The 19,136-nt window shown below is 36.9% G+C and overlaps 1 protein-coding gene across 8 annotated transcripts in view; it reads right to left on the bottom strand.

Annotated features, from left to right (window-relative positions):
* Positions 1 to 19,136, bottom strand: part of SLF1 (SMC5-SMC6 complex localization factor 1) — an 84,097-nt gene that overhangs the window by 8,908 nt on the left and 56,053 nt on the right. For all 8 annotated transcript variants that reach the window (XR_014838286.1, XR_014838288.1, XR_014838287.1 and 5 more), the window contains 3 exons: positions 13,943 to 14,074; positions 12,917 to 13,082; positions 6,895 to 7,042 (listed from right to left, as the gene is read on the bottom strand). Coding sequence is in view for 5 of the 8 variants with exons in the window: in XM_021085385.2 (XP_020941044.1) it covers positions 6,895 to 7,042; positions 12,917 to 13,082; positions 13,943 to 14,074 (446 nt within the window). In the remaining 3 variants the exon portion in view is untranslated. The remainder of the gene's footprint in view (positions 1 to 6,894; positions 7,043 to 12,916; positions 13,083 to 13,942; positions 14,075 to 19,136) is intronic.

Genomic DNA, 19,136 nt, shown 5'->3' with positions numbered 1-19,136 from the left:
GAATCGACTAGGAACCATGAGTTTGCAGGTTCAATCCCTGGCCTCACTCAGTGGGTTAAGGATCTGGCATTGCCGTGAGCTGTGGTGTAGGTCGCAGACGCGGCTCAGATCTGGCATTGCTGTGGCTCAGGCATAGGCTGGTGGCTACAGCTCCAATTAGACCCCTAGCCTGGGAACCTCCATATGCCGCGGGTGCGGCCCTAAAAAGACAGAAAAGACAAAAAAAGAGAATGCATAAGAATTTCCTTGTATGTTTGCATCCATTCTACTGTATCGCAAGTAGGGGAGGGGAGTATAATCTCAAGAAACAAAGGAACATAAAACATCAAGACCTCAAACTGCTTCATTTCAAAATCCTCAAGTTCCCCAATAACATGGAAATACATAAATATATACATGAACTGAAAGGGATAAAGGTCCAGAGTGACAATTTCCCCTGTAAATTTGATGTTATAGATGGTCTATGAATATGCTCTGCTTAAGTAACACAATGGATAATACAGTGCAATGATAAAAAATAAATATGACTGAAAGGATACTAAAAGAGCTACAATTAAGCAAAACAGGATGAAAAAAGTTGTGCTACTATACAATAATGCAGATTAAAATTAACTACAAATGATGGAAGAATAAAGAATTAGAAAAAGTCAATAAAACTAGCAAAATAAAACAACAGTTAAAATACATTTTAAAAATTGGACAAAATGATTACCTTCATAGCAATATACAGTCTAAAATTTGACCTCTACTCAGGATCTAAGTTCCCTTAGGCTGCAGGGACTTCAGCTACCCAGTGGAAATCCTGTCCTGCTCAGACGCCTTACCAAAAGGCTCTGGTGTCCTTGTGGTCCTTGACTGATTTTTAACAAGGGTAGGAAGGATGGGGTGGGGTTGGTGTAGAGTGTGGACAACAGTTTAAGGAGGGATTTTGCCCCAGGGAGCATTCAGCCACTTTTGGTTGTCACAACTGAGAAGGAAGGATAATGGCAACCAATGGGCAAAGGCCAGGGATGGCTCCAACTGTCCTACAGTTCACAGCTCACAGGACAGGCCTCTACAATAATGAATTATCTTGCCCAAAACATACAGTGGTCAGGCTAAGAAAGAAACTGCCTGCACTAAAGAGATGGGAGCTTCTTGCTTATAGCAGACTACCATCTGGGCAAATGGATCCAGTCAAATGTTAAACAGATCCACCTAGCCCCAGAAAGATACATAACTTCAGAGTTCATAATCCTTTCCAGATATGGCCCCAATAGAGATCCAACTTATAAGAGGAAATGAGAAAGGAGTTATTTACAACTTTTTATTACAACTGATTACCTATAACCTACTAGGTTGCTAGTATTATCTGAAACTATGCAAGCAGTAAACTGAAGGAGGATCATCAAAAGATCTTCTGAATATTAAATCTCTAGTTATGTACATCAAAAAAAAAAAACAAAAAACAAAAAAAACCCCTCTATCATCATATAGTTTACACAACAAGTGATTGGTCTCTTTACATATCAACTCCAAGCAAAGGCAAAAGCAAAGCAGACATAACTCGTACTGTACAGTTCAAAAGCAATGATCCATTTGGAATGACCAATGATCAATGGAGTTATTTATCTAGAAAGAACATTTGGTAGGTATAAAGATGCAGAAAGTACAAATTATGATTTATCTACACAGGCCAGGTAATACACTCAAAGGGAATGATAAATAAAAAAACCTAGGAACTTAACCCTTGGACTACAAGACCTTTAAATGCAGGATCATTTTTGTTGCCCTCACAGCTTGTAGGTCAGTAGATTGCACAGAATAAACATTCACCATTTGACAAATAGACGAGTGAATGAATGACTGGGTTTGGAAAGCCAAGCCAGGAAGACCTTTTTTAAAAAGGTACTCAAATCTCTTTTAAATGGATTCCAAAAACAGGGCTTACAAGTTCCTACTCAAGCTCCTATGCTACTTTGGCTTTATTCTTTTGGCCACTCTTTTTGGGGCTTGCCAGCAGCCAGTCAACAGAAGATTTCAGTCTCAATTCTTTCCTATCTCTCTGAGCTGAGTTTGTAAATGTTTTATCTTCTGACTGAAGCACAATTCCCTGACTCCACCAAACTCCTACTTATACCTCAGGTTTTGCCTTTCATGACCTCTCAAAATAAGTTCATTCATCTCAATACCTACTTTTTTTTTTTATCTGGAGCACTTAGCACTTTTAAATAATGCATTTACATTAATTTAATTACAGTCTGCTTCTCCAACCAAAAGTTTCAAAAAGGCAAGAATTACATTTTGTTTCCCTCCTTCATTACGTATAAAGTGTTCAGTTCAATGCCTGGCAGAATGCCAAAAAAACCGTGTTGAATAAATAAGACAATAGAAACATTTTAATAGTAATTAGCAAAATTATAAAAATTTATCTTTATGGAAGAAGTCTGAAACATAAAGAGGGATTAAAATAGAGATTTTCTTTTTAAAAAAGCTAATAAAGTTTTAAAAACTCCAGAAAAGTTAATGATATAGCCTAACAAAGGCAAAAGAAGCTTTATTAAAGTTCTGTAAAGATGTGAAAAATATAGCAGCTCTTGATGACATGTTTTCTTCCCAATGAAAACAGGAGAAGTAAATTGAAGTTGGGGACTGACAGACTATGTCTTGCTGCCTATTTTTATGAAGTTTAATTGGACACAACCATGTTAATTTCTGTATTGTGTATTAATGCTTTCCTATAACTGCAGAGTTGAGTGGCTGGAACAAAGACGGTAGAGCCTGTAAAGCTAAAATTATTTACTATCTTGTATTTTATCAAAAAAGTTTGTCAAGGAGTTCCTGCCATGCCTCAGCAGTAATGAACCCAACTAGGATTCATAAGGATGTGGGTTCGATCCCTGTCCTTGCTCAGTGGGTTAAAGGATCTGGCCCTGCCATGAGCTGTGGTGTAGGTTACAAACATGGCTCGGATCTGGAGTTGCTGGGGTTGTGGAGTAGGCTGGCAGCTGTAGCTCTGATCTGACCTCTAGCCTGGGAACTTCCATATGCCTCACTTGAGGCCCTAAAAAGCAAAAAAAGTTTGTCAGACCCATACATCAGGAATTTCAAATGGGCACAAAAAAGAAATTTCAGATCATTTGATACTAAAATATAGAATGAGATGTAAAAAACTTTCTGTTCAAAGTGTTTAGACAAACAAGAGAGAATAGCATCTACGTGAGCTTGCTGAACCTGAGATCCGATGGAAAGAGGAAAGAATTTTACTTATTTACTGAAATACTATCTGTCATTTCCTTTCTTTCTTTGTTTCCTTCCCTCCCTTTCCTTCTTTCTTTCTTTTAATATGGCTGCATCCATGGCATATGGTTGTTCTAGGTCAGAGATTGAATCTGACCTATGCTGCACCTGTGTCTATGCTGCATCCTTTGACCCACTGTGCCGGGTGGGGGAATCGAACCCATGTCTCTGCAGTGACTTGAGCCGCTGCAGTCAGATTCTTAACCCAATACATCACAGTGGGAACTCTTTGCCATAATTTTCTAAAAAATAATTAACAATTTTACTAAACTAAAATTAACTTCACAGATCTGAATGTGCATAGTACCACAATATGCATTTTATACTTTTGGAGTAGGAAAAAAACAAACATCCAGTTTGTCATAAATGAGAAGGATGAACCAATTATCTTCCAGTCTAAGTTATGTAACAGCCAAATTATAAAATCTTTATTAATGACTTAGGAAAAGAAAAAAATAGTTTAACCGAGCTGAAGAATAATGGAAAGATATGTTTAAAAAAAAAAACAGAGTATTGTAATTTCCCTAGTGGAACAGTTGGTTAAGGATTTAGTGTTGTCACTACAGCACCAGGGACTGGTTTGATCCCTGGCTCTGGAACTTCCGCCTGCCACAGGTGCAACAACAACAACAGAAAGCAAACAACAACAACAAAAAAAATGGAATGTGTACACAGAAAAGTAAATGGTTCACCCTCAAAATATCAACAAAAAGGACATTATTAGAACACCGGTTCACTTGTAAACATAAGTGTATTATTCTACAAGCTCCATAATGAAGACTTTAATTTTGAGTATTAGCAGTAGAAAAGCCTCTGTTCTTTTAAGGTTAAACTACTTGTTTGATTTCTGTCTCTTGACAAAGGTTTAAAATCAAAATGAACAAACAAAAATTTAGGAGGTTATTAATGTGAACCATTTTTAGAAATATATGTTAAATTGATATATGTATATGTTTTATGATGTGTTTTAAAAGTGCCTATCTATGGCATAATTGGAAGTCTAAGAAACCAACTGTGTGTGCTTTGAGAAGGGAAAGGAAAGGCTTAGACACACATTTCAAATAGGTATATAGTTTAAATCTCTTATAGTTTTAAATATTAGTGATCAAACATTATGAGAGCAAACTAATCACTCATGGTGGGGCTATAATGGTAACATTAAAGTCTAGTTTTAACTTAAGTCAGTCACAGGCTTCAACTTGTTGGATTTAAATTTGCCATGTGAAAACTGGAAGTAATAGTAGTTAACAATGCCTCGCTTTAAAGTGAAGGGACATTTGAATGTAAGTAAAGAAAGCATTAAACACTGGTGTATAACATGTAGTAGAACCCTGTTAACACAAGGCTCATTATTTCATGCACTTGACTAAACTGTAAGACAAGTTATATTTCCCTAGAGGTAACCAATACACACTGGAAACAACACATAAATATACTGATAGCCTCTAAAGCGACTGCTAATCCTAGGGTCCCCAAACTCAAAGAGGTTTCATTATGAAATGAAAAAAGAGAATCCTTTCTACTGAATGTTTAGTTCTCGTACTAGCAAATAATGCCAGAATTCTGCTGTTTCTAAAATGGAAAAAAAAAAAAAAAAACTAGGAATGGTGGGAAAGAAATGATAAGAAAGGGTTCTGAAGGAAGATTGAATTTGAGCTAAGCAATGTTAAAAAGTCATGCAACAAAGGACAGCTACTTCACAAAGGAACAGTAATCACCAGTCAGCTCAATGAAAAAGAAAGAGGAAAAAAGAAGATAAAATGCTTTAGATAAAAATCTTCCAACTTTAGTAGTATAAAAAGAGACCTCTCTTTGCAGAGGGCATCATGGAATAAATCCCGAACCAAGTTAAGGTTTAGATTCCTATTCTAGAATCTCTCTTCAAGGTATTAAAGTGACTGACAGTATATTCAAAAACTTTTTCCTTTATACAAAACCAAGATGCAATGAAACATATGCCTAACAAAACAGAATATTTACTTAGCAGTCTAAAATATTTTTAAGTATATACAAATCATCTTTGATATCTGAGAGCCACAAAAAAAAATTCACTTGGTTTAAAATATGTTTATTTTAGAGATCTAGGAAGGAAGACAAGAAGGAAAAAAGGATGGGTGGAAGGAAAAGGTTCACTGTGTCCTAAACTGGCTTTGAAGGGTAAGAATGTACATAAGCGTTAATAACATTGTAATAACTTTGTATGGGGACAGATGGTTACTAGGCTTATGGTATGGATCATTTTCTAATACATGCAACTGCCAAATCATGTAGAACACTTGAAACTAACATAATACTGTACATCAATTATATTTTAAAAGAATGTATACGTAAAAGAAAGCCTCCTTTACTCTGGAGTTTCCAAAGAGTTAGATAAAACCTTTCATAAGGTAAGCATGTGAAAAAGAGTTTTGTCATCATATTGCTTAAATAACATTCTTCCCCCTTACTTTAGAGGAAACCTTACATAATGGGGGGAGGAGGAAGAGTGAGAAAATTATACATATAAATTACTTTTATTTCCTTCATCCATGCTAATTTGTTATATCACCAAACTCAATGGAAAAGAAACAGTAGCAGCTTTTCGTTACAACAAGAAAAATTACATAGCAATAGGTACCTGGGGAAAATGTTTAAACCAGTGACAAAGCTCAAGTTAATGCAAGTAGCTTTATAATATATTAAGTATTCTGATCTCAAGATTTTCATTTTTTTTATAATGTTAAGTATTTGTGTAGGAAGAGACCTGGAAACTGTTCATATTGCACAGATAGTATCAGAGACAGATAATGCTTTCTATTCAAAGTGAAGATTACAAGTATTAAAGGCACAAAATAGTTTGCACCACCTGAGATTCTAGAACATCAAACATAAAAAAAGCAAATCTATATTTATTTTTTTCTTTTTAGGGCCGCACCTGCCATATGTAAGTTCCCAGGCTAGGGGTGGAATCAGAGCTGCAGCTGCCAGCCTACACCACAGGCACAGCAACAATGGATTGTGGATCCAAGAGCCCTGTCTGCAAACTACCCCCCAGATCCCTGCAACATCAGATCCTTAACCCACTGAGTGATGCCAGGGATTGAATCCGCGTTCTCATGGACAAGTCAGGTTCCTAACCTGCCGAGCCACAATGGGAACTCCACAAATCTATCTTTCCAATTAAAAGAGAATAAACTGATTTTTAAATTTGTCTAGTTAAATATGTACTTTCCTAGGGTAGTTTAATTTTTAGTTGTAGGATTAAGGGTTATTATTGTATACAAATATACAATAACTTATTTCCAGGTACTATTTTCTACATTACAGTATTCAATTTTTATGAATTCATCAAAATAGTATTTTTGTGTGTGGGTAGGAAGCTTCATGTAATGTTTAGAGGAAAATAAGAATATGAAATTGCATATACCCATTCATAATGGGTAATTTTTACCTTTCTCTTTATACTGTCTATGTATATGAGGGTGTGTACACACACATATATACACATACTGTACATATAACTCTTTTAAAGAAAGCTTCATATAAACACATGCTAAAGATTACAGAATACCTAAAGGAAACTCAAAACTAAGTCCCATAATGGATTTAAAAAAAACATAACATAGACACACTTACCATCACATGAAAGGGAAACATAACTTCCTAAGTCATCAGACATGTGTCGCATCACATTTCTCCCCATCTTAAGACCAAGGAAGATCCAATAATCTATTGCTGCTCCAAGTATTCCAGTCAATAAGTAAGCTAGTTCATGTTTGAAGACCTAACATTGAGATGGGAAACATATTACTAAAACATATGGAAATATCTTATTTCTATTACTGTTTATTCTGAGGCAAAATAGAGCAATTTAAAAATACAGGGTAAGCTACTGCTTAACAGTATTCCTCAGAACCCTAGCAAATGAATCCCTCTTTCCATTCCCTTCATCTCCTTCTTTCCTCACTCCTTCCTCCCTCAATCTATATCTACATCTATATGACAACACAGTTAATGAAACAATTTTCTAGGACTCCTATATGGATAGCTTATAACAAACTCTTAAAATAGCTTTATCCAATGGTGTCACGTACTTTAATCAGGCAATCATTTCATTAAAACAATGAGGAAGTACTTCGCTTCTGTGGATTTCTGTTAACAAGAACATAGGACTATAAAAAAAGGATTTAGCCACCCCTACTGTCTAGATATATAAAATTAACTTTTACACTTCCCTAAATGGCATTTCCTGGAAAATACAATGAATAAAGCTTTAGCAAACAAGATTGTATTTGTTATAAAAATACCAATTGATTCATTTTTTTTTTTTTTTTTGCTTTTTAGGGCTGTGCTTGTGGCATATTGAAATTCCCAGGCTAGGGGTCAAATTGGAGCTGCAGCTACTGGCTTTATGCCATAGCTCAGGGCAATGCCAGATCCTTAACCTACTGAGTGAGGCCAGGGATTGATACCTCATCCTCATGGATACCAGTCAGGTTCATAACTGACTGAGCCAAAGTGGAACTCTGATTCAAGTTTTAATTATTAAATAATATCAAGTACCATTACCTAACTTAGAGATGTATAGAGATGACAGTTTTGAAAGTATAAAAATTATTTTACATTATCATTTTTATATTAACATTATTAAAATCCTATAAGAAATATAGCAAGGCATATAAATTTTACTTACAATAAGCATGCTTTATACTAGTGCTTAAAAATATCTTTTAAGTCCATTAACTATGAACATGAAGTGTGAAAATAATATTTTTAAACACCTTTGATTTAAACATAAACACTTTTTCACAATGACATTAAATCTAGCAGAACTTCCTATTTTTTTGGTATTTGTTGTTTAGGCATGTTGGATGCATTAAAAAAAATCATGGAATTAACAGTTGGGTAGAATGCATGTGAAGAGGTTTTAATAAATGTTATGGTAGACTATAACTGCTATGTTCTGCCACCATACTATGCCTAATATAATACTGATGACAGAGAAATCTCCTGCACTTTGCACCCTCAGTGATGATAGGATTTATTTCTCCTATTCTTACACGTATGTATAGTATTTCATTAAGGCATCACTCCTATCAAAAGAAGCTATTAGCTAAATGATCTCAGAACTGAAGTGCTATTTTTGAGTTGTTGTGCAAACAAGGACAAATAGTCAAGCAGCACATACATCAGGGCCCACTAAAACAGTGTTTACTGAGGGAAAACTCATATAGATAGAATCCTTAGCAGGGATGCAGGTCCCCAAGTGCCCTCCCACACTGCTGGACATCACACTGTATTCTGTTAGGGAGGAAATTAGAATCCAGCGAAGAGACTCTGAAAAATGGGACCAAGGGGATTTTAAGCTGCATGATCAGGGGAGCACTGCCCTTCCTTTGATATGATCAGGGGCCAAGATACAGAACCTTGATCACAGTCTGATCCTGCCATGTATGGATTCATGAATGGGCATCAGCAGCACCCTCTTCTCCTGTCTTGATTAGAGGGCTGGGTTCATGCCTTGCAGTTGCAGTTGTGTGACATGGGGAGTGAACAGCAGGACTGGCCACATCGGCAGGCTGGGTAAGTACTCTCACCTCCCTTGGACCCTGGCAGGCTCCAAACCTTGCAGTTGACCAGAAATGACTTTTTTTAAGTATTGGTCTTAGCCAGTCTTCAATGAACTTTGCAGAAAGCTAACTTCATTCTTTGCAAAGCCAAAATGTAGATGACCACTCTGAGCAGTTTTACTTCTCATGGTTCAAGTTATCAAGAGAACATAAAATAGGACAGTGAAAATTTCTATTTAAACTAGCAAACTGATCATGTCAAGATCCATGCCACAGAATGTTCCTTCCAACATAACGTATATCTGAATATGAGCAATGACATTACTCAGGAAGAAAACAAGAGACTACTATATTTTGACTTCTCAAAGTATTCCCCCATCTCAATCACGTCATTTCAGATCCTGGTCCAAAGACTCTGGATGGGGAAGAGGAGGTGAGCTCATAGAGCTAAGCCTCATATAAATTATAGTCCAGCACTCCATCAATTAAAAGTAACAAAACCAAGCTGAGACTTTTCCTCTTTCCTGACATAAAATATGTACATGTGTGTCTGACCCCACAAATGAAAATCCATACTGCTTACTGTTCAATTTACCTTAAAATTACTGTTATTAGACAGATTCCTTTACCATGGTAAGAAAAATCCTGCGAAAGTTATTCTTAAATAAGTGTCACTGGCTAAACATACCCACCACATAGCCATCACAGAAATTTTTATATAAAAAGATACTTTCCAACCAGGTTCTTGGATCCTTTTATACTATTTTCTTAACTATGACACTCACTGTACCCACAGGACCAAGACATTATGCTATGCATTGTACTCACTGCAAATTTCAGTGTATAAACAATGCTACTATTTCTAGCAGAGTTGATATATATGCTCTGGCAGTAGATTAGTGGGAAAAAGGCAAATAAACCATCAAAAAAGAACAGCATTCTTGAAATCTTGAAATGTTTGGGGAAGCTAAAAGAACACAAATACCCTAAGAATTAATAAAGAAATGAAAGATAGGACTGCACACATGACATATTTACCTTAGAACTTGTAATATGTTAAAGCCTATCTCCTGTCAATACAGTTCTCTATTATCTACACATTCAAGTAATCTCCAGTTTATAAACTTGGCAATCATCCAAAAACTGACCACTATCTACTGCAGAAGAAATCTGAATATTGGCTGAGTGCCATTTTAGGGTTATCCACAATATACAAGGCAAGAGATGACAAAATACTCCTCTAATAATTCTGGCAGAAAGATGTAAATATAATATACATACAGTACCTCTTCTTAAACAGTGGCATATAAAATAAGAGAAAGTATACTGCCGTGGAGACTTGGTCCCTAGTCAGGGTTTTGCCCCAAGAAGCTGTGACACATTGAATAAGTTAACTCTTTCGCCTCAATTTCCTTATCTTTAAATACAAACTAGCTTTCATTTCTACCAAAAACTGTAGGGTTATGGTTAAATAGCATTTAAGGACAAAGAAAAGTAGGGCTAACCACCAAGCTCAGTAAAATGTGTACCTCTTCCATAACCTTGACACATCCCACCTCTGCTCTTTGCCAAGGAAAGCCCAAAGCTTTCTCAGATTATGACAATGAAATTCACTGCCACTGTGTCACTCTGCACTACTTTCTGATTGACATTATGACAAAACAATATTAGCATAAACTGAGGACTTCTGTTTAGCTAATGACTTAAATTAAATGCTTCAACTAAGCAAATCAAGATACAAATGCTTTACAGTACAGAAAATGATGTCTGTGAACATGCATGGAATTCCTGAAATTGGAAATTTCCAAAAAGGCTTAATTAAGTACAATAATGAATTCTAACAGATAAAGTACCTCAATAAAAAAGTTTACATGAATTTAAGCAATTCAAGTTAAATAAAATATTAATTTGCAAAGTTTAAAACCAGTTCTTATATCTCAACTGATGCTACAATTTATTGTACATTGCTTCACAAATGTTAAATTTATTAAAATTTGAACAAAAATCTTTATGCTGAATACGTATAAGTCTGTTACTATTTACATCAGTATTTTCTGAGGAAATTGTTATCTGTAGTAGTAGTCCTCTGGTGCTTTAGTAAAATTGTGAAAATGTCAGTTTTATTATTTTCAATTATTAATGAGCAATTCCATTTATATAATCAAATGGATAAAAAAGAAATGTTCCTTACTGAGGAAGTATTTTCTATCCTTAATGATTCTATTACCTAAACAGTAAAAAAAAAAAAAAAAAAAGGTAGATGGTAATTAATAAAAATTTTATCAGTTTTAGCTTATGTCTAATTATAACCAGAAACAATTTTCCTTTTTTAATGCCAGTTAAAAAAAGCCCTGAAAATAATTTTTTAAAAGAATACCTCAGACATTCCCTTAATAGAATTTAAAAACCAGAAAGGGCTTCTGTTTCTGATAATGGAGACCTAAGTAATTCAGGTAAACTCCCTTACAAAATAAAACTTAAAATGATGAATAAATTATGTAAAACATCTGTAAAATTATGAGGAGTAGCTCAGCCAAGATCTACGAGAAGGTAAAAACCATGTGAGGCATTCAAAGCTAGCTGCCCTAAAGACATTTGCTGACCCCAGAGAAAGAGATGATACACAGACAGAAGTCAGGATTTTGGAGCCTGGAGGAAAAAAAAGTATAAAAGTCATAGCCCAAGGCCTAATGCCCAATAGCTGACATCCTGCAGGGCTTCAGTCTCAAAGCAAGCATGAATCAGAAGCCAGACTACATGTATCTATGGCCCTATACTTCATTTGGACTATCCAGGAACCCTCCAATCTGGCAACAGAAATTTTCTCTGGAGGAAGATATTCTGCGTCTTTGCCACCAACTGTTTGCACAAATAATTTTTCAAACAAACTTACGGCACACAGTCAACCATAACTAGCTTGTAATCACTTTGCAAATACACTTTGCTATACAGCAGAAATCAATACTTTGGAAATCAACTATACTTCAAAAAATATATATATGATAAAATGCAAAAACACACAGAAGAGAAAGTAAAAGGAACTTTTTTTTTTTTTTTTTTTTTGTCTTTTGCTGTTGTTGTTGTTGCTATTTCTTGGGCCACTCCCACGGCATATGGAGGTTCCCAGGCTAGGGGTTGAATCAGAGCTGTAGCCACCAGCCTACGCCAGAGCCACAGCAACGCGGGATCCGAGCTACGTCTGCAACCTACACCACAGCTCACCGAACCTGCAACCTCATGGTTCCTAGTCGGATTCGTTAACCACTGCGCCACGACGGGAACTCCAAGTAAAAGGAACTTTTAAGAATGAATGGAAATTAATGATGTAACATAAAGAATTAAACTATAAAGTCCCCCAAAGATCAATTTGAAAAGGAGAAAGGTGACTTACAATGCACCTAAAACATGAAACAGTATGTTGCTATGCATTTCATGTATTTTACCACATTTAATTTTCCCAATTACCCTTCACATAGATAATGTACTAAAATTACTGTAAGCTAGATTTCTAATGACAAGCAAAACCTAATTATGAAGAAATGGTTCAGGAAATAACTCAACATCCAAAAAGGAAGTTTTAAAAACAACTTTTTATTAATACTACACCAAAAAGTTGTATGAATTCACTCAATTTTTAAAGTCACAAGTTCCTTGGAACTGAAATGTACAGAAAGAGAAAAACACAGGAGTTCCCTGGTGGCTCAACAGGTTAGGGATCATGGTGTTGTCATTGATGTGGCTTGGGTTGCTACTGTGGTGTAGACTCGATCCCTGGAAGGGGAATTTCCACATGCCATCGATGCTGACAAAAAAATTATCTAGACTGATAAGTAACTACAGATTTCTTAGCAGTAATGGTCAAGTAACTATCCAAATATAGATGTGGCACTACATCCAAATGTGAAATGAAAAAACCAGCCTCCAAGAAACTTTTACCTTAAAATTAGGTAAACTAAATAGAAAACAATGGTTTATTTGGATTTTATTTTTTTCAAGTAATTCAAAGAATAAAGGGAAGAAAAAAGATGCATAATTCAGAGAAGTACTTTTTCAAAGCCAATATTCACTTGTAAATTAATCCTACTTACATCGTTAGACTTGCATTTTTCCTTGTGAGAGTATATAGTCCACTCCAAAAGCATATTTACTGGTTTGGTCAAAAGCCCAGACGTCTCGCTTCCTGACCAAAAGATTTCAAGAAGAATCGCTTTTCCTGTTATTTTCAGACTCTGAGAATCTGACCAGTCATACAACCTAATGAAAATATGAATGAAAGTACATTATTATGCCAATTGACCACTACAGTTGTTAGGCATAATATCTTCTAATTTGATCATCATAGTTATTAGTATAACATCTTGTCATAAAATAAAAAACTAGGAGTTCCCGTCGTGGCGCAGTGGTTAACGAATCTGACTAGGAACCATGAGGTTGCGGGTTCAGTCCCTGCCCTTGCTCAGTGGGTTAAGGATCCGGTGTTGCCGTGAGCTGTGGTGTAGGTTGCAGACGCGGCTCGGATCCTGCGTTGCTGTGGCTCTGGCGTAGGCTGGCAGCTCCAGCTCCGATTTGACCCCTACCCTGGGAACCTCCACATGCCGCGGGATCGGCCCAAGAAATGGCAAAAAGACAAAAAAAAAAAAAAAAAAAAAACTAAAAATTTTTGAATATAGAAAGTTCCAAACATATAAAGATTATAATATATAATAAAGACACAATTTTTAAAATGGCTTTGGTTCAACATAATCACCAACAAGTTTAGACAGTAACGCAACTCAATGTTTTAAAATAAAGCATACCCAAAACTTATTAAGTATTAAAACCTGGTAGAGCTTTTTACTTAGGCATATAAGGACTAAAGAATTCAAATATATAAATTCAGAAAAATAAAAATGTCTTACCTACCCAAATGTGTCAGTTAGTGAAAAATAAAAACTAGTGAACTAGAGAAACATAAAAAGAGCAGAGAAATTTCTACTGCCACTGAAGGACTAAATCTAGACATACATTTTTAAAAATAAATCTACATTACACTAGAAAACAAAACGATTTTTTAGATGTATTAGAAAAATAATACATAAACAAGGAAAAATGTTTTGCTGGAGACCAAAACTTACTTTTGACTCAGATGTCGCACTTCACTTTCAACTAAATTGAAGAAAAATTTGAGCAGTGTCAGGTGGAGCACCTTAGAGCCAATAATATTTTCTGAAATTTGATGACAAAACCTTTCATTGAAAAGGCAAGACCTGGAAAACAAGAACCCAACAATCTATATAACAAGTAAGCAAATCACCAAGTAATTCTGAGCAAACAATTTCTTTTTTTCAGAATATTATTGGAATTTTAATGAACTTTGCCTCAACAAAATATAAGCAAATTCAACAAATTAAAAATGTATTGGAGTTCCCGCTGTGGCTCAGTGGTTAATGAATCCGACTAGGAATCATGAGGTTGCGGGTTCTATCCCTGGCCTTGCTCAGGGGTTAAGGATCCAGCGTTGCTGTGAGGTTGCAGACGCGGCTCGGATCCCACGTTGCTGTGGCTCTGGCGTAGGCCAGCAACAAAAGCTCCGATTAGACCCCTAGCCTGGGAACCTCCATATGCTGCAGGAGCGGCCCAAGAAATGGCCAAAAAAAAAGAACAACAACAAAAAATGTATTTTTTCCTTTAAAAATTAAACCCTGTCAGGATTTAGCATGGTGGGCCCTCTGCACACAGCCCTGAGGTGTGGGAGCAGCTTTCCCCACTATAGGAACTCATCTGAAGGGCTGGGTGCACGGCTTCTCCACCAGGTGCCCATGTGCCAGTGAGACTAGACTCAGCAGAGGGCAAGAACAAAAAAGGAGAATAAGAAGAATTTATTGGTCACTAATTCAGAGCCAACATGGCATCTTGCAAAAGACCATCCCAACTTTATCACGTGTGGATTGGACTACAAGGGAACATGAGAAATTGAAGATAATTAACAGAGGACAAGACTGCAGGAGTTCCACTGTGGTTTAGCGCAAACGAATCAGACTAGTATCCATGAGGATGCAGGTTTGATCCCTGGCCTTGCACACTGGATTAAGGATCTGGCATTGCTGTGAGCTGTGGTGTAGGTTGCAGGCATGGCCTGGATCCCGTGATGCTGTGGCTGTGGCATAGGCCCCTAGCTTGGGAACTTCCATATGCTGCAAGGGCAGCTCTAAAAAGAAGAAAAAAAACCAGGGACAAGATTACAGAGTAGAAGAAGGGCCCAAGCTCATCTCCTCTCACAAAAACATCAAAATTACAACTAAATGTTGAACGTCTATCAACAAAATAGATTGGAAGCTACAAAAAAAAAAAAAAAGATACCCTATACCCAAATCAAAGAAGAGGTAATATCAAGATGGTAGGAGGGGTGCTTTCAAGATATAAGCAATCCCATAACCACTGGGTGGGTGAGCCACAGACTGGAAAATATATGGCAAAGGCTTTCCCACAGGAGTGAGAATTTGGGGCCCCTTGTCAGGTTCCTATGCCTAGGAATCTGGCATTGGGAGGAGGAGCCCCTGGAGCTCCTAGCATTGAAGGCCAATAGGGCTTGTGCTCAGGAGGTCTACAGGACTGGAGGAAACTTTTAGGAGGGCATGTACAGGGATTCATGTGCACCGGGCCCCAGGGCAAAGCAGGGACTCTATAAGAATCTGGATCAGGGCCACTGGCAGGTCTTAGAGGGTCTCCTGGGAGAGTAGGAGGTGTCTGGGGCTCACTGTGGTGGCAGGGCATTGGAGGCCAAGTCCTAGGAGAAATAATCAGTGTGAGCTCCTCTGGAGGCTGCCATTTTAGAAACATTCGGCTCCACCCATCAGGGCTGAGAAGTCTCAGGCCAAACAACAAACAGGATGGTAACATAGCTCCACTCATCAGCAAACAGGCTGCCTACAGTCCAAGGCACACAGCTGCCTCTAATCACGCCCAGAGACAAAGCCCCACACACCAGAGGGACAAGACTCAGCTCAATCTACCAGTGGCCAGGCACCAACCCCTAACAAGAAGCATTGCAACAGGGCCCTGTACCAACTTCACCCAGAAGGGGGCAGACACCAGAAGCAAGAGGAGACCACACAAAAAGGTATACAAAATGAAAAGTCAGAGAAATATGAGCCAGATGAAAGAACAAGACAAAACCCCAGAAGAACTGCCAAGTGGAGATAAGCAACCTATCTGAAAAAAGACTTCAGAGTAATGCTAGTAAAGATGATCCAAGATCTCAGGGAAAAAAAAAAAAAAAAAAGAGAGAAGCAAAAATTTATAAATTAGATAGGAATAGAGTTCAAAGATTCAATAAGCAAAGATGATCAACATTATAACTAATATAAAAAAATACACCAGAAGGAACCAATAGCATAATATAGGAGGCAGAAGAACAAAAAAGTGAGGCTGGAGTCAGACTGGTAGAAATCAGTGACGTGGAACAGAATAAGGAAAAAAGAATGGAAAGAATTGAGGACAGTCCAAGAGAACTGGGAGACAACTTTAAATGTACCAACATTCACATTATAGGGATGCCAGAAAAAGAGAAAGAGAAAAAAAAACAGAGAAAATACTTGTATAGAAAATAGCTGAAAACTTCCTTAACATGGAAAAGGAATCACTTAATCAAATCCAGGAAACACAAAGAATACCATATAGAATAAAATTGAGGGAGGAACATCCTGAGACATAATAATCAAACTGACCAACATTAAAGACAAAGAGCAAATACTGAAAGCAGCTAGATAAAACAAACAAAACACAAGATAACCCTAATAAGATTATCATCTGATTTTTCAGCAGAAACCCTACAGGCCAGAAGGGAATGGCACAATATATTTAAAGTAATGAAAGGAAAAAACCTCCAAATAAGAATACTCTACACAGTAAGGCTTTCATTTAGATTTGAAGGAGAAATCAAAAGTTTACAGACAAGGAGTTCCCGTCATGGCGCAGTGGTTAACGAATCTGACTAGGAACCATGAGGTTGCGGGTTCGGTCCCTGCCCTTGCTCAGTGGGTTAACGATCCGGCGTTGCCGTGAGCTGTGGTGTAGGTTGCAGACGTGGCTTGGATCCCACGTTGCTGTGGGATTAGAACCCTAGCCTGGGATTAGACCTCCGATTCGACCCCTAGCCTGGGAACCTCCATATGCCACGGGAGCGGCCCAAGAAATAGCAAAAAGACAAAAAAAAAAAAAAAAAAAAAGTTTACAGACAAGCAAATGCTAAGAGAATTCAGCACCACCAAACCAGCTTTAAAACAAATAGTAAACGAACTTCTCTAGGAAGGAAATAAAAGACCACAATTAGAAACAAGAAAATTACAAATGAGAAGGCTCACCAGTAAAGGCACACATACATTAAAGGTAGGAAATCATATACACACAAATATGATACCAAAACCAGCAATTGTGATAAGAGGAAGGGACAAATGCAGGATCCTGGAAATGCATTTGCAATTAAGAGACGGGCCAACTTAAAAAAATCTAGTGTATATATCTATATATAGATAGCTAGAAATGACTCTATATCACTCTCTCTCTCTCTATAGACTCCTATACCAAAACCTTTGGTAACTGCAAAGCAAAAATCTACAATAGAGATGCACACAAATAAGAAAAAAGCGATTCGAACACAACACTAAAGACAGTCATCAAACCACAAGAGAACAAAAGAAGAAGGGAAGAAAAAAGAACAAGAATAAACCCAAAACAATTAATAAAACAGCAATAAGAACATACATATCAATAAACTAAATGTAAATGTACTAACTGCTCCAATCAAAAGATGTAGACTGGCCAAATGGATACAAAACAAGACCCATATATACGCTGTATAAAGATGTGGTACATGTATACAATGGAATATTACTCAGTCATAACAAAGAGTAAAATAATGCCATTTGCAGCAACATGGATGGATTTAGAGATTATCATACTAAGTGAAGTTAGAGAGTGAAAAACAAACATCATATATCACTTACACGTGGCAGAAAAACAAACATCATATATCACTTACACGTGGCATCTAAAAAAAGATACAAATGAACTTACTGCAGAACAGGAACAGCCTCACAGACTTTGTAAATAAACTGTGGTTATCAAAGGGGGACAGATGGCTGTAGAAGGAGGGATGAACTGGGGATGTGAGGTTGGTGTATGCACACTGTGGTATACAGAATGGCCAATGGGGACATTCTGTTTAGCACAGGGAACTCCACCCAACATTCTGTGATAACCTATATGGAAAAAGAATCTGAAAAAGAATGGAAGTTTATATTTGTGTAACTGAATCACTTTGTTGTACAGCAGAAATCATCCCAATTTATAAATCATCTATACTGCAATAAAACTTTAAAAAATGGAAAAAAAATTAAACCCTGTTAAACTCATGACAGTTAATTTTTCTTTTATAATACAGATTTATTAGAACACTCCCTAACATCATATACAAAAATAAACTCCAAATGGATTAAAGACCTAGATATAAGACCAGACACTATAAAACTCTTAGAGGAAAACACTCTCTGACATAAATGACAGCAACATCTTCTCAGATCCACCTCTTAGAGTAATGACAGTAAAAACAAAAATAAACAAATGGGACCTAATTAAACTTAAACGTTTCTGCACAGCAAAGGAAATCCTAAACAAAACGAAAAGACAACCCACAGAATGGGAGAAAATCTTTGCAAATGAATCATCTGACAAGGGACTAATCTCCAAAATTTATAAACACCTTCTGCAGCTCCATACCAAAAAAAACAAACAATCCCATCGAAAAATAGGCAGAAGATCTAGACAGACAGTTCTCCAAAGAAGACATAAGGATGGCCAAAAAACACATGAAAAGATGTTCAGCATCACTCATTATTAGAGAAAAGCAAATCAAAACCACTCTGAGGTACCACCTTACACCAGCCAGAATGGCCATCATCCAAAAGTCTACAAACAATAAGTGCTGGAGAGGGTGTGGAGATAAAGGAACCCTTTTACACTGTTGGTGGGATTGTAAATTGGTGCAACCACTGTGGAAAGCAGTATGGAGACTCCTCAGAAAACTAAAAATAGATTTACCACTCGATCCAGCAATCCCACTCCTGGGCATCTATCCAGAGAAAACCATGATTCGCAAAGACACATGTACTCCAATGTTCATTGCAGCACTATTTTCAATAGTCAAGACATGGAAACAACCTAAACGTCCGTCGACAGAGGAGTGGATCAAGAAGATGTGGCATATATACACAATGGAATATTACTCAGCCATTAAAAGGCATGAAATACCGGCATTTTTAGCAACATGGA

The sequence above is a fragment of the Sus scrofa genome, chromosome 2 (genome assembly GCF_054392235.1).
Source record: "Sus scrofa isolate SSC_HxYL_T2T_F1_AM1 chromosome 2, Sscrofa_HxYL_maternal_Yorkshire_Landrace_v2.0, whole genome shotgun sequence".
NCBI lineage: Eukaryota > Metazoa > Chordata > Mammalia > Artiodactyla > Suidae > Sus > Sus scrofa.
Note: the sequence above shows the minus strand (reverse complement) of the source record. Positions and strands in the feature narration are given on the sequence as shown.